The sequence below is a fragment of the Chiroxiphia lanceolata genome, chromosome 1, assembly GCF_009829145.1.
Source record: "Chiroxiphia lanceolata isolate bChiLan1 chromosome 1, bChiLan1.pri, whole genome shotgun sequence".
NCBI lineage: Eukaryota > Metazoa > Chordata > Aves > Passeriformes > Pipridae > Chiroxiphia > Chiroxiphia lanceolata.
In genome coordinates this window covers 108,842,395-108,858,988 of record NC_045637.1, presented here as the reverse complement: position 1 = coordinate 108,858,988, position 16,594 = coordinate 108,842,395, and the positions used below count along the sequence as shown (strand labels likewise).

At 37.5% G+C, this 16,594-nt stretch overlaps 1 protein-coding gene across 3 annotated transcripts in view; it reads left to right on the top strand.

The window, feature by feature from the left end:
- Positions 1 to 16,594, top strand: part of BBS9 (Bardet-Biedl syndrome 9) — a 285,582-nt gene that overhangs the window by 220,377 nt on the left and 48,611 nt on the right. Inside the window, exon 23 of one of the 3 annotated variants that reach the window (XM_032707681.1) lies at positions 7,501 to 7,559. The exons of the other annotated variants lie outside the window; for them this stretch is intronic. Coding sequence (XP_032563572.1) covers positions 7,501 to 7,559 — 59 coding nt within the window. The remainder of the gene's footprint in view (positions 1 to 7,500; positions 7,560 to 16,594) is intronic. 3 annotated transcript variants of the gene reach the window in all.

Genomic DNA, 16,594 nt, shown 5'->3' with positions numbered 1-16,594 from the left:
ATAAGAGAAATTATGTTAGTGCATTTTTTGTTGTGTAACTAATTAAAAGGAATGTTGGGCTTAAGGCTTTTTCGTTGTCTTTCTGCTTTATGGTGTTTGATTCAAGCCCAAATTTGTGCATCTGTCTCAGAGCTGTGAATAAAGTCAACCTGTTTGATTAGAATGTAGCACCCAAATCCCTGCACTCTCTAGTGAGGTAAACATTTACTGCCACCAACTTAGAATAAACTGTTTCTATAAAGAATCATCATTGATTTAATATGGATTATCATAATATTAACAAAAGAAATTGCAGTCCAAAGTTTTGATGTGCAAATGGTTTTAGGAAAGAGAAATTAGAAGTTCACTAAAAGGTCTGGTGTGCTGCCCAAGAAGACACCGAGGCAGGCATGTAAATATACTTGTGTTTCCTACTCTGAGTTACAGAGCTGGCATAAGTCATGTCCAGTAATCCTGCTAATACATCCTGCCATGGGCAGGCTGAACCACTTGACTATCCCACTCCAATTCTTTTTGAGGAGACATTTAGATCCTGAATCACATAATTTTTACTCCTTTGAATTCACAGACTCCTGTCCTCAGTACCTGTTAAGCCATATAATATTTTTTCTGGCAGAAAATGCTGACTCGTTCCTGTTTTATTTTCTGTGTGGTTTTATATAATGAGCCTTGTGAGATGGTGCGTAAGATTTTGCATGCTTGTCTAGCCTGGCAATGACACTATGAATGGCCCTGTTTGTCTTGTTACACTTGTTGGTTGTCCATGTAAAGCTATATTTGTGTTCTTTTCTAAAGAAATAGCTTTTATCACAAAGCAACAAGATCTTATTAAATCTCAGCTCCAGATAGAACTCAAATATAGTACACAAGTTCCTCACATCTCCCTGAATTATACTGAAGCAGTTTTGTTCTCTTGGCAGTATTCAAAGCTTAGAAACAGCCTTGTAAAGACTTGGCAATTCTTAGTCAGGCCGTGGGTGATGCAAGTTAGTTGAAAGACACATCTGACCTGTATCTGGAATGAATAGGAGCAAAGCGAGTAATTTTTCCTATTTAGATGCTGGAAAAGTTATAAAAATACACAATTTTTTTTTTCCTTTTAAATATGATCAAATTTATGATCATCTCATTTCTAAAATCCTGGTTTGTATCTGTACTGTTTCTTTGATGGAAGAGGATAAGTGAAGGGTAAAATATCTTTGAATATGGCACAAATGTTTGAAGTGGGAAATTGGGACTTGCTCCTTAATTTAATTCTGCCAACAAGGAGGCAAGAAGAAGACCTGAATCTCAAATTTCATTATCCACAATGGAAATATGGTTATCTTTTTTTCCTTTGATTGTTAAAAGGATGTTGGGGAGGGCTATGTGTGACTCTGTAACTCTTCTGTTTCCTTTTCTGTTGGAGAACCGTTATTGTTCCCTGCTGCCCTTGCAAATAAAACAAGTTCAATGGTCAGCAGACGTGCAACCTGATGGATGAGGAATGAAAAATAGTCCTTCACCTTCATTTTATCATTGGCCTTTTTTGTGTGTGTGACACAGCAAAGCAGATAAACGAAAATTTTATAAAAGTCCCTCTGCTACTGGGTGCCAACATTTGGGGGTGATAAACATTTTGGTCTGACTTGACCTTGTTTTTGGAAGCTTTGGGAATAGTGAGGGCTAAGCATATTTTATAGCCGACTAGGACATGAAGATTCAAAGATTATTCCCGAAAATCTTACTGCTGACCTTGTTCTTCCTATATTTGGTAAGAGAAGATAATTATCAGTTTCACACTGAGATGTGAACAAGGTCTAAATAGCATTTATACCCATGTAAAAATCAGTTGTTTTCCTGAAGTGCAATATAGGACAAAATTGACCAACCAAAATCAGAGAAGGAATTTAGCAAACAGTGAGGCAGTACAGATTATGCATTTCTTGAGGGGTTTCAGTGGCATTTACATGCAACTTTCCTGGCAAGCAATGAGTTGGTTACCTCTCACTTGTCTGGACATGTTTCTTCAGGTTCTCTGACAAGAAGTTACTTCCTTGCCTGATGTTTCCCTAATCTATTCCAAGAAAATCTTTGCAGAATGATTGCACTGAAAATAATTCCAAGATTTCAGCAATTATAACTGACCACAGAGGACAGGCTTATTTTTGTCCCCATTTTAATGTGGAGCTAGAATTGTGGAGCCAGTTTGTCGGCAACAAACAACATCAAAAGTAGATTTTTATTTTTTTTTCTGTTCTCTCTTGCTGGGTTGTTTTGGCTGGAATTTCCACATTTCTATTCACCTACTGAAAAAAAAAAAAAGAAAAGAAGAAAAAGAAAAGCCACACTAACCTGCCTGTGACATTTAGGGATGAAAGCATTTGATGCCAGCAACTAGGCATGATCACTGCAGTGAACCAGTTTATTAAACTCATGTTTGAATCCAGCTGGCAGAGTGAACAGTGACTCAACTTCTCCCAGCGGCAGGCACATCAGCGCACACTCACTGCCTACCACCTTCGCTGGCTCGGATGGTCAAATAAAACTTCGTCTCCTGGACCAGGTCTGAGACCTGTGGCACATTTTAATGGCCTGACAGAAGGCAAGAGCACCTTTGTGTGTCTGGCACTATTACTTAGACACCAGGGGCTGTATTTGTACTTCGCAGAAGCACCATGGTAGTGTAACATAATGAGATGAGCTACCAGGCTTAATCCAACTAATTCAGAAATGTGATTCTGGTTTGAAGATATCTGTTCTCTCTTTTTTTTGACCTGTTAGCCATTAGGGTTCCATCTTCTATTATGCCTTTCCCAATACAACCATATCAAGATACTTTACGGGCGTCTTTCGACTCGGTTCATCTCTTTGCCTTTGGCCAGCATGATCAGGTGTAACCCTCCTCCTCCATAAGCAGTTGGTGAGGTTTGTGTCCATTTGTGTCTGTTTGATGCTACTGTGACTCTTCACTTACTGTGGATCTACTGCTTGATACTTGTATTTGGCTCATGTTCCTTGATCATACAGAAAGCAGCTTAACCCAACTGATCATATGGAGCTTTGTTACTTTCTTTGTTACTTTCTGACCTGCCTTTGAACTTCTTCTTTCATAACTGCCACTCCACCATTTGTTTTTGCAGGCTAATCAGGCTTGTTGGATGTATATGCAGGAGTTTCCTGGAGTCATAAAGTATGGTTTTGTCAAATTTTGAATACATCAGATAGGAAGAACAGACAATGCATAATGACGTGTCACCATAGCTAATGCTTATGTTACCATATTCAGTCGGATGATGGCTAAATGTGCAGCTACTTGAACTGATCACTTATCTCTAGGGTCACATGGGGAAACCAGACATTTATGAAATTCTGTGGATTTTAGTTATTAAGAAGTGCAAGTATATTCTTGAGTAGGTGACATGAAATTTTTGCATTCATGGCATGTCACCTTGTTCCCGGTGTAAAAATGATTTTTAACATATACTTAAAGTTTTCCATAGAGGTGGGGATATAGCTAAAATAATGCAGCATACAAATCTGAGTTCTAATTTTTTTTTTTGAATCTGTGAATTATTGTTATTATTATTATTGAAAAAGTGCACTGAGAATGAAGTGTGTGTATTTGAGGTTATCGTATCGTATGGTCTTTCTGGCAGTACAACTGAGAGTCTATGCTGATTTAAAAAGAAAAGTCAAAAAGTCAGTTTCATGACTGCCTGTATTCTGAAGTAAAGGTAAGAGGTATATACTTTAAATATTATTTTTTCCAATGCACGATTTTATACAGTACATCAAATCTTACTTTACTCTTTAAAAATAGAATGAAGATAGTATTGATTACAGAATTTTTAATAAGGAATTGTAATTAAAGGAACAAGAATAATGAATATAAACTTTTGAAAGAATCCTGCTTTGCTGTGTATTCACTGTTCTTCTGTAAGTACTCACGTAACTGTGGGAATGGGTGTGAGTGTGGCAGGAATGGCTCATGTAATGCATATCAGTTCTCATCACAAGGAAAAGTGAAAAGTAGGTGGAAGTTCCCTATTTCTGCAGAAAACTATAAGTCTACTTCCAGTGCACTATTGCTGTCAACATTGTTTTTTCTAAAATACAGGGCAGGACACTGTGGTTATCAGGAAATTCCAGCAGTTTTCAGAGTTGGACATTCCCCTTGGGGGTTACAAGGAAACTTCTTAAATTCTTCATGTCTAGACCAAGCTGTAGCAACTAGCTACTGCTGAGAAAAGTCTTCTAAATGTCAGTGAGGTCCTGTATACTCCTTACGTTTCTGTCTCATGGTTGAAACATAAGGATGGTTTTGCCAAAGCAGAGGAGTGCAGGTAAAGTTGTAACCTTCCCTCTACCAGCTCTACCCTCCCATCCAACTAGGGCCACTTACAGGTATGTGCAGTGTCGAGGTACAATAGAAAAATTCACTAAGCGTACTTGCATCCTACGCTAATAGACAATTTTTTTCCACAGGACTGAATGCTCAGATATGAATGTGGATTGAGTCATATCCTTGAACCTGGAGTGTTTATGGGGAGGGCTGATGTCAATGTGGATAAAGGGGCAGATGGTGGTATAAGTTGTTGTTCTTAGTGTGTTGTTGAAGGTCTTAGCTTGCACCAGCAGAGGATCTGCCTTTAAAGTGATTTGCATAGGTCAAGCAGAATTTCAGTAACTTGCTCTAACAGCCATCTAGTTCATTGTGGAAAACTGGATGATTTCATAAATCAGGAAGAGAAACTGCTTAAGAAGCCATTGGGAATCATGCATCACCAAAATATACTTAGTTAATTTGCTCTGACAGGCCTGTTGGCGGTGGTTGTTTATAGCGTTTTAGTGCACTGGAATTTGTTTCCCAGGCTGTGACCCTGTTATGGTATGTGCTGTATAAACGGAGAGCAGCCTGGCAGCCTGTGCCCGAGCTTTCAGTGGGAGAACAAAACAGGAGGGAGGAAGTGGAAAGAGAGAAGACAATGGAGTACAAGAGGAGAGTGTTAGTATGCCTGCAAAACAGTGATTTCAGCACACTCTAAGCCTTACTATTCTGCAGCTGAATCACTACTTCATTTGGGGGAGGTGGTAAAAGCTGTGTTCCAATAATACTTCTGGGAAAATTTTGCTGTAGAATCCACAAGATACCTAACATGTTCCAGAGTGGGAGGTTAAAAGATAAAAATCACCAGGAACCTAGCATTTTAGTATTCTAGGAGGAACACAGTGTGATTTTTATTCAGTTTAACAAAAAGGGACTGATTCCTGTCTCCTGCTTATTCAAAAACAGTGTGTCCTCTAGGCTGGCACTGGAGAAGGTAAATGCATACATGTCTTCCTCTGTTATATGCACTGCCTAAATCCTAGTAGGTAATAATAATAACTGTTACTACAAACTTCTGTTTATTTTATAAGCTTTTCTTAGTTGCAATGTGCAGAAACTTGATTCCATCACCTCTACAGAGGCTTCATTACTTACGTCTCTTTTGGGGGACCAAGACCAAATATAGGTAATCTGAATTCCACCTGTGTTTTTATGTTTAGATGTTTCTTAAGGTTTATGCCATGGATTGTGGTGCAGGAGGCTAGGTGGAACTGACTTCCTCTGGTGTAACGTATAGTGGTATAATGCCTAAAATGGATGTTTGACCCTTGCCTTTAAGCCTCAGACATTTGGGACCTGAGAATTTTCTTTTCCCCGCTGGAGAATGGCCATACAGAATCTCTGTCTGCACCTGCTATGCACAGGAAGGCCAGATTTGCCATCTGTTGAGCTTAGGTGTTCATCATCTTTAATGTCAATTCTAGTGTAACACAGTCATAGCCCTCCAGAGAAAACTTTGAGGACATCCTAGACTTATTCACCTGCAACATGGAAAGGTAGGCATGCTGCCTGGCCGGTGGGGCTTATTGATCTCACCTGCCTTTAAAATGTCATGAGGCTGACACTGATAAGAAAGGAGGGCTAGAAGAAGTTTGACCTCATTCCTGCTGGGCAGGCAAGGTGTACAGATAGCCTGAAGTCAGAGAAATAGGAATATTAAGTTCTGGGTCTTGAAGATCATCCTGTGCTTCGGAGTACCGGAGTACTTGCATTAATCTCCAGCCTCAGCAGAACATAGACAACAGGCAGGGAGAATTTTAAAGACTTGTCCAGATCACTGAAAAGCTTTGTAGGTGAGACTGAATGGAACAGAGACACTTAAGTTTCTGTTCTGTAAAGGTATGGTTATCCTGTATAAATGTGTTAATTTCTAGCTTATTACTTAAAGTCAGGACAGTCTCTTTCTGGTAAAGCTGTGTTAAGGTCCTGGTAAGTTTGCCTGCCTTTTGAGATACTTATGGAGTCAGGATGGTTGGGATTAATGAAATACATGTTGGTTTACTTTATGGACTATCTAAGGGATATCATTAAACGTACCTTTCCTAAACCCTTTGATGTATTATTGTGCTCACTGTGGTAGTGAAGGATAATTCATGCCCTTTGTTGCAGAGAAATGTAATGCAAAATACTGTTGTCTCATAGATGAGAAAAACATATAAATCAACTTGATACAGTGAGGGTTTTGTTCTCTAATTAAGTCATCCTTTCTCATGTTTTTACACAAATAAAACATTTTCACTTTCATTCAGACTAGTGATTAATGGTTTTGGCACTCTAAACTGATGCTGTAGGAGCTCTGAGATGTTCATTGTTAGGCTCAAACTATTGCAATATTTTCATTGCTTTCTGTCTCCATGTGAGATTTTCAGTCAAAGATTTACAGTTATGCAGCCCATGGATCCTCGTATTAAATTGTCTCATCTGCAAAAACAGATATAAATGAGTCCCTTGGCTGTTTCTTCATAGTTACACAGCCTGCATATGGGGAGCACACGAGAGTACTCTCTCCTATTGATGTAAGAGCCAAGTCAAGTTATTGCCACTGTCTGTAGGTGCACTTCCTGTACAGTTGTTTTTAGGATAGCATTATCCTTACTTCATTTTGTGCTTTAATCTGTGTTAGAAAGCTATGAAAAGCAGATTGGAGGTCTGTGTTGCAAAAACATTTGCAGAAAGTGCTAAGTTAAATTAGCTCAGAAGGCCTACTTCTTTCTCAAGTACACTTAATTTAATTAATTATTTTATGGTCAGCTTCCATAGTCACCATATATTGACCATAGATTGTGAAGAAGTTTTGAAACCACTTGGGAGTTACTGTTTAAAAGCTAGTTTAAATTTTAAAAAATAAAAAATATTTCTTAAAACCAGAATTTTGAACTGTAAAATAAAACAGAATGTTACTTGTAGCTTCTAGGGGTATCTAATTAAGTTTCTAAATTAAACATCATCCATTTTCTTATTATAAAGGAAAAATAAACCACTCGTTTTGTAAATTTCAGTTCTCAAAACTCTGTTACAAAAAGATTGGTTTAGGTTCTTATGGGCTTGTGTGTCATCCACATATAGGCATGCAGAACCAACAATTGGATTAGCTAATATTATTCTTTCTTATTGATATTTTTCCGTCTTAGGTATTTTGAAGATCTGTAAGTCCGTGTTTTTTCCTGTAATGTCTTTTTATTATTTTGTGGTAAGCGATCAAAAAAAATATTATTTTTCTCTGGAAAATAAGCATATGCAGGCTAAGAAAGATGCAAGGATAACTATAGCAGGAGCAGGGTTGTAGTAAAGAAACAACCTTTTTCCTTCTTTTCTTTACCAAGCTACAACAAATTAAAAAATACAGAGAACTTCCTGAAACTTCTAAAATTTTTATGAAATTTCAAATTACTTTTTTGTTTCTTTATGCAAAGTCACCAATTTCCTGCTTTGTCTGTTTTAAATCAGAATTCTCTGTGCATTATTAAGTGTTGTTTTTCTGTACACATCACTTGTGATTTGAACATACTTGCTTGTGTCTGAGATGTATAAAATAGCGGGCAGAGAAACTGGTCTTGCCAGAATTCAGGCTGCAGTAGGTAATAATTTTTTTCCCATTTTTTTTCCAATCCTTCAAATTGCCATCCACCTTCCTGGAGGTCCTTCAGCTCTTTCTTTTTCATGTTACTGGACACAGGAAGAAAAGCTCAAATACAACACTGAATATGACATTTGCGTGACTCCATAAAAAGCTGTGCCTCCAGTCTGAGAAGGTGGTCAGCATTGGCCTATAAATTTTGAGGAAAAGAGTCTTTTTTTTTTTTTTTTTTTTTTTTTTTGCTCACTGGTTATATCAGAGGTGAAATAACAGTTTGATATTTTTTTGATTAGTTGAATTAGTGCTGGGGTGCTGTTTACAATTTTTTAAGTGTTTCGTTTTCTGTACGCTTTTGTCCAATCATAAAATCTGAAAAGGGATGCCATTTAATTTTGCAATGTGTAAGGTAATCATATAACAAATATTAGAGGTGTTCCTTTGGAAAAATAAACTTTACTACTGGTTGACAAAGTAATTGTGAAATACCTTTCACCTTTTCTGTGATTTTTTCCATGCATTAACCACTGGAGTTTTCCAGATTCATGAGAATAGGAAAGTAGTTTTCTTAGTAATTTTTTTGCTACCCCTTTGCTATTCTTATACTTGTCTAATTATCAAAAGAAACTCTTGTTATTGCCCTGAATTATTTTTATAATGGAATAATCTTTGTTTTGTTTGAACATCATGCAAGTATATACTAATTCTCAATTAGTGGCATAAACTTAATGACTTTGCGTTCTTCAGTACAGGCAAAGATACTTGATCTTATCATCTATTCACAGTTACCTTTCACAGTCAACCATGCATTACAAGATGCCTTCAATTGTGAAAAAACATCTATTATGTCCTTTTGGGAAAGTGAACTGTTCTCTGTTGCTCTGCTTAAAACCATCATGTCCCGTGTACATACAAAAAAACAGGAGGGGGGGGGAGAAGGCTAGACACCAAGGAGTCACTATATATAGAAGGTTTTTTTTCTTTCCACTGCTTGAAAAGATAAGTAGCTGAGAGAGAGTCAAGTGTTGTTTCTCTATAAATTGTGTGCCAGCAGGTTTATCACTAAATGCTGTAGGTTATGTTGAGTGGAATAATCTGGAGGAAGAAAGGGAGGCTAAAATAACAGAGCAGTAGGACTATTTTGACTCCACAATCAAACCCTCCTTGACTCTTGCCCTTTGGGTGGAAAGTGCTTATGTTACAAAACAACACGAGGTCAACCCCTAGGTTCTGCTTTTAGTTTCTTTCTTGCTGATCTATACTGAGGGAGTAGTTACCTCATGTTCTTTGCTTTTGTGTTCAATGTTATGTGCTTTTACTGTTTGGGCAATAAGAATGGCAGTTCCTTTTCCTACAGAGAGTAAGAAGAATTGCTAAACTGAAGAATGAAAAATTGCTTAGATGGCAGTGAAGAGCCATCCATGCCTAGAGTCAGTACAAAGAAATCCTGAAAAACATGGGAGCATCCACTTTTCCAATACTTTCTTCCCTCGAAGGCAGTGTGTGGTGTTAGGAGTATTTTTACAGTTAGGAAGTTGGTATACAAAAAAAATTGGTTTAGGTGCGCCCAGTTGATCTGATAGCACTCTGTGAAAATTCTGTCGAGTTCTTTTGAAAAGATAAATCATACCTGGTCTAGTCAGCTTTTTTCTGAACTGTTACCAGCTTAGGGTGACAACTGCTTGGTTAGTGATCCAGTGATAGACCTGTGATGTGGACAAGGTGAGGGAGCCTGAGTGTATTATTTAATGGCTGTGACACAGTGGAGGAGGCCCCTGTCAGGAAGCAATAAAGTAGTTATTAGGTAATGACTGTGAAGGCACCACATATAAGGTTAAATTGATATATGTAAATCACTGACTTTAAGATGCTGAAGCTGCCTCTTGGTGCCCATCTTTTTTTTAAGCAAGTGGGGATCAAATACTTACTGTTTTGATAAATGGAGTGTAGCTAACCTACATTAAAGACCTTAAGGGAGTTGAGCTCTTAAATTCCTTTGAAATGTAATGGAATTTGGGTTCTGAGTGCTGTTTCTTTTTTAAAAAATGTCACTGGCTCATTTGCTTTTATGAAACTGCTTTTGAAAAATTGTGCAAAGACTTTGCTATGTTCTGTCACAGTATGAAAGTAGCATAGGCACAGGATACACATGCAAACAAGGACATCTGACTTCAAGGTGTGTTGGCAGTGGCAGAAAGCAATGCAAACCAATTGGGATTAACTGTTGATGGCCTTCGATAGACTGTTGTGTCTATCATGTGGTGCTTAATACCTATGGCAGTTTTTGGAGGTCTCTGCACAAGCTGCATGGTATCATTTGAACAGAAATGTTTCATGTTGGCTGGTTGTTTGGTCTCCTAAATTTGACAGAAAGTAATGTATTTTAGAAGTGAAAAAACCCCTGTAGTTTATTGGAAGTCCAACTCCTGCCCTGTATGCAATCCCAAAGTCAGCAAAATACATAGGAACATGCCTGAGTAACTTTCACTTTCTTATGTACCTTGTGTGCTCTACAACTGTATCTTATATATATAGCTATTATACATGCTAAATGTTAGAAAATCTAGTGTGATTCTCATTATTGCCCGGGAATAGATTAAACAAATCCCCTTAACACCGTTGAAGTGTCAGTCCACTTGTGTAGTTTGTAGTATTAGGGTATCTGTAAACATTTATACATACAGCTCATATATGAGTGGATATATTTGTGAGTAAAATAGAGATAGACAATATTTTACAGGGCTCCATTAGCTGCAATTTCAAAACAAAACTTGTGATTTTTTTTTTTAAGAATGCATGATTGTTTCTGCTTTTGAGGCTTGAGATGCCTTTTTGTTGTTTGTAAAAATCAATGTTTTGTACTGCTGTGTATGGAGTCCATTTATGAGAGTCAAACCCAACAAACTGTCTTTCTCCAGAGTAGTTCTGCTGGGGGAGGCTGCAATTTGTTTATCCTCACTTTTTTTTCCATGCTGCAACGTAAACACTAACTCAAGTATTTATGGAGAACTGATTTTTTTTTTTTTGGTCTGGGTTTGCAGCTTCCAATGTAGCTCATCCTACTCCAGCAATACAAAACAAATTTTTATCAGTGTTCCTTCCAAAAACATTTGTGAAATAATGTGAATTTTTTTAGATTGCAATCTGAAATATTCACCTTTCCATTTGCAATGGAGACTATTAGAGGGTTTTTCTTGGCCACACCCAGGACTCTTCTGAACCATGCTGAATTGTACAATTATTAGGAATCCAAAACAAAACCCAAAACAAACACCCCAAATCTTAGACTTCTGTCAGGCTTTAAAAAAAAAAAAAAAAAAAAGAGGGTTTTCTTCTTATGGTAGTTTACATGTGGAGCTGTAGCGCTCTGAGAATTGAATCTGTGATTAAAAGCTACAACTGATACTATTCATACCATTTGTGCTTAGAAACTGTGCAGCATTGTGACAACAAGTGAATAAAATAGAAAACTATTGTGATCTGTATTTCTTAAGAGATACTTGGAATTAAGTCTCTGCATAGGCATTCAGTTAATCTTGTGTACCCTGCTGCCTGAATGGGTCATCACCAGGGGAACAGACTTGCTTTTGTTTGTGAAGGTATGTGCAACAAATGCACAGTAAACATTTGTTTAACATCTTATATCATGTAAAAGAAATGCAAATAAACTGAAACTGAATTGGGTGTAATTTTTTACTAATACCTTTTAGTTGTTAAAGTGCAAATTTTGCAAGCGTTCAGTTATAAATTCAAATTTAAATTTGAAAGTCAGGCTGTAAAGTTAAAACAGGAAAAGTACCTTAATCAGAGTTGTGCAAACCTATATAATCAGCATGAAAATATTTTTATACTGCCACATGTGATATATCATTGCTTTGCTGTGTAAACCCAATTAAAGAGTGCCTTGGGGACTTCCTCAACAAGAGATTAAACAGGGAAACAAGACTGGCAATTTTAGCACTTTGCATCTGATGACTTAACCAATCCAGACAGGCTTTCATTCCCAAAGATTTCTATTACCTGAAATATGCATTATAAGGATTCACAAGTGCAATTGTCTAATGCTTTAGGTCAGAAACAGTCTTTCGCATTCTGCTTGTCAGTGAAATAAATGATCCATAACCTTTTCACAGATAAATGGTATTTTTCTTTTCCCCTACCCCCTCTTTTTTTCCCTGTCAGAGATTTAGTAACAATTTAGACTTGTGAGTGGAGCTAATTGCTGAATTCTGTCTAAAATGCTTCAGACAAAATGACCTTGCCTAGCAAAAACCTACCATTTAAATTCTTACATCAACCTCACTTATTTTGTCTGAAATAAGGAAACAGATCCTAGGCTGGTCTGGAGAGGGTGTGCATTTTTGGTGAGGAGAGTTGAGGTGAGTAGCTGCAAACCTTCCTTTACTGAAATAGTGGCTTGCTGAGCATATATCAAATAAACTTCACAGAACTTGGTATGGGCAGGCTGGATCCATGGGCCAAGGCCAATTGTGTGAGGATCAATAAGGCCACTTGCAAGATTCACTTGTTGTGAGTCACAACAACCCCATGTAGTGCCACAGACTTGGGGAAGTGTCTGAAAAGCTGCCCGATGGACAAGGACCTGGGAGTGTTGGTCAGTAGAACCAGCAGTGCACCCAGATGGCCAAGAAGGCCAATGGCATCCTGGCCAGTATCATCAACGGTGTGGCCAGCAGGAGCAGGGAAGTGATTGTCCCCATGTACTCTGCACTAGTGAGGCTACACTTTGAGTACTGTGAACAGTTCTGGGCCTCTCAATATAGAGAAGACATTGAGGTGCTGGAGCGTTTCCAGAGAAGGGCAGAAGCTGGTGAAGGGTCCGGAGCACAAGTGTGATGAGGAGCACCTGAGGGAGCTGGCCTAAGGCCTGGAAAAAAGGAGGCTCATGAGGGATCTTATCTCTCTCTACAGCTATCTGAAGGAGGTTGCAACAAGATAGGGGTCGGTCTCTTCTCACAAGTAACAAGTGATAGGACAAGAGGAAATGGGCTTAAGTTGTGCCCAGGGGAGGTTTAGATTGGATATTAGGAAAAAATTCTTCAGTGAAAGGGTTGTCCGGCACTGAAACAGGCTGCCCAGGGAAGTGGTTGAGTCACTGTCCCTGGAATTGTTTAAAAGACAAGTAGATGTGGCAGTTGGGGGCCTGGCTGTGTTGGCTTAACAGTTGGATTTGATGATCTTAAAAGCTATTTCCAACCTAAATTATTCTATAATTCTTGGAGGAGAAGAAAAGTTCCATTTCATTAACTTAGTTTTGATGCAGGCTGTGTTTTGGATTATAAAATTATTTTCAAAAAATTCCGGATGATTAAAATATTTTGTATAACAAAACTTCTTTCTTTTTGGCTTGAATTGTTTTTATTGTCATGCTTATATCATACCAAAAGTGTTAGACAAAATAATTCCATTCATATGCCAAATGCTAAAATGCATGCTGCAGCATACTGCTCCGAGTCATTGCATTGGATTGGCTTCAGTCTTGCCATGAGCAGAAGGCAGATATCATCTTTTCAATAGGTTGTTTGGGTCTCCAAAATGAGTCCCACCTTTGCCCATTCTTGTTTTTAATTTTGAGAAGGGTTAGTCAATGACACTGGAATATTTTATGATATTTGCATATTTTGCGAATGTAGAGATACTTGTGTATTTATATGTCTTTTTATGTGTCATGTACAGAGAACAGATTTCATCCTCTTTTAGTCATTACAGTGGTCATATGCAGGTATTCTTGAAGGGTTTTCTCTTCCATTACTTCCTTACTTATGTCCAAGCAACTGGAAAAACAGTTAGTTGTTAGAATACAATCACTGTAATGGACTCTAAATTACAACACCTAACCCACCTGATAAATAGACTGTGGGAACTGTCTACAGCTGTTGGCTTTTAGCAAAGAGCACTTATTGCTCTACAGCTCTGTAATTAACTTCTTTCCTTCTCCATGCTGCACCTGATGTGCAATGATTCTCTAAAGCGAGTTTTATTAATAATTCAGTTCTCCTTCTGCTACGCAGAGATTTCCTTCAAAGCAATAAAATTCCTAGTGGCCTAATCCCAATGACTATCCAAAGGATCAAAAATCCTGATTAGTCAGTTACGAAGAAAACCTAGTTTCAGAAATGGAGTTTACACATTTTCTAAACTAAATCCAGCTGAAAAATATTGTCTACTTAATCATCCTCATAGGATTATAGAGAGAAAAGTGTATTGAAGAGAGTAAGAAGAAGGAGTGGTGACATTAAAAGCCTGTTCTTTCACTGTCCCTCAGTCTCAGTGCAGATGATAGGAATTGGTGAGTTGAAACTGTAAGGCATGAACTAAAATGAAAGATTCAAAAGAAAAATATACAGACATGGTATGTATTTAGTTACTTGATTCCAGAAAAGTAACATTAATTCAGAAATATTGTACTGTTACATCCGAAGCCTTCAACAGTACTGCAAAGTGATGAAATGTTTAAGATTTTTGTTAACTGTCCAGGAATATTCAGTAGCTAAAAAATAAATAACAAATGGTAAGGGAAGGAAATGGATTTTAAACCCCATTTAAAATTAAACCTGTGTTTATTAATATCAATCCACAATAGTAATACTTGTATTTGAATATACTGTTACCAACAGGGAACATTCGGTCTATTTGGACATGCTGTGAGATCCAGGCAGCTGCTATGCCTAAGACATTCTTAAATACTCAATAAACTGGCACTCCTAAGTCTGACTTACTTATTATTATGGACATAAAATCCCACAAAAGAAAGCCAGATGTTTTGGGAAATCAGTTTGATTTCAGGGTTTTGAGCTGTGTATCATGCTTTTCATTATAAGATTTCCTATTCCCAGTATCTGTATTTTTTATGTCTTCTGATAAGGCTTCCAAAAATTCTTGCAGATCAACCATTCCCCACGTAAATGAGTTGAATGAAAATTGTAAGGAATAAAATGTGTGTGGTTCAAATGCTTGCTTCAAGAAGTAGTGTTTTTTCAAGAGTAATGTGAGTTTTGAGATTTTATTCAGAAAAAACGGAGTTGCTTTTAAGTGCTTTTGAAAATCTTGTGCAGATCAAATCCCAGGAAGTAAGCTTGTGAAGTTTCAATCTTCAGAACACTGTTGCAAATATGTCCTGTACCAAATCCTACTCCATGTGATTGAACTACATGACTCCTCTCATTCTCTGTCCCGGTTTTACATTGTTTTCATTCTATCTCTGAAAAATTCCACCAACTTCAGTTTTGTTTTTGTTTCCTTTCATATTTATCAACCTCTCCTCACTGGCAGTGTTTAGTGTCTTGGTTTTTACTCCTCTGTTGAAATCTCCCTTACATTTTAAATTTTGTATTCATGTACATTGAATAGCAACCCTCCTTGAAATTATTTTTGATGTAGAAGCTTACACTGGTGTATTCATTTAATTGTGTGTGTATCACAATAAGATTGATCATTCGTCTTGGGCATTGTATTGTCCCAAACTGTATTCCATTAGAAGGAGTTTTGAAATACTAAAAAAGTTTTCATATAGGATTTCAGATGTTTGTGTAGAATGAAAGCAAGCAGCTCTGGTAGCTTAAGTGTAGGCATTTAGTCATCTTATAATTGCCTGTTGATGTAAAACAATTAAACAGTAAAAAAACCCCCAAATCCAGTATCCATAGTTGCTTCCTAAATAGTGTCTGAGAAAGGACATAACCCATACATACTTTTCTGTATTCTACAATTGCACTCACTATTACATCTCCCAACCTTAATCAAAGGTTTGTTTCTGTTCTGCAGGCTCTGGCTGGAGCAGGTGTAAATGGAAAGCAGATTTCTGAGTTGTGAGCCCAGCAGCTAACAACTTCCTGCTGCAGTTGCTCATGCATTTCCTATAGGACTTGTCGTTCCTTATCTGCATTAGAGGTACAGCTGGATAAGGACAGTTACCAAGGTGATATTTAAAGTGAATTGTATGTATTGAGATTCCTAACTGGTACCTGGTAGTACCAAGCTGGTACCTGGCAGTTCCTGACTGATTACTATGCTGTGTGCCAAATTGGCATGATTTCTAGGGGCAAATATAATGTGCTGCATTGATACAGTTACAGAACTGCGTAATTGTGGATTGTTTTCAGATACATGTTTAAAATCAGATCTAAAACCAGATCGCATAGGACTTGAGGAGTTGACTGAAGCTCATCAACAAGCCCATTGAGTGCAGGGTGGTTAAAACCACCACATAATGAAGAAAGAAACGGGGGCCTTAATACACCACCATGCCTAAATCATATTTTATTCACAATCATATAATTAGTTTCACTGTCTTGAAAATGCTATGTAATAGGTTTTTTTTTCCTTTGGACTTGGGCTCGTTGCTTTTGGCTGAATTTTGAATGTTCTCAAGTGCAACAAAATCTGACACTATTTATTATTTTGATTAGATTGTCTGATTAGTTGTGGTAAAATATCCAGGCATTTTTGAGTGAAGATGAGCCTGCAGTATAATATAGGATTCTATAATCTCAGCTGTGAAGTTTAGAAATGTTCATAGGGCGTATGAATGGGAATGGCATATATGTACAGGTCACCTGTAAATATCTGGATACAAAGCCAGAATTGATTTACAATCAAAATATAATATAAATTAAGAACAACTTAATATG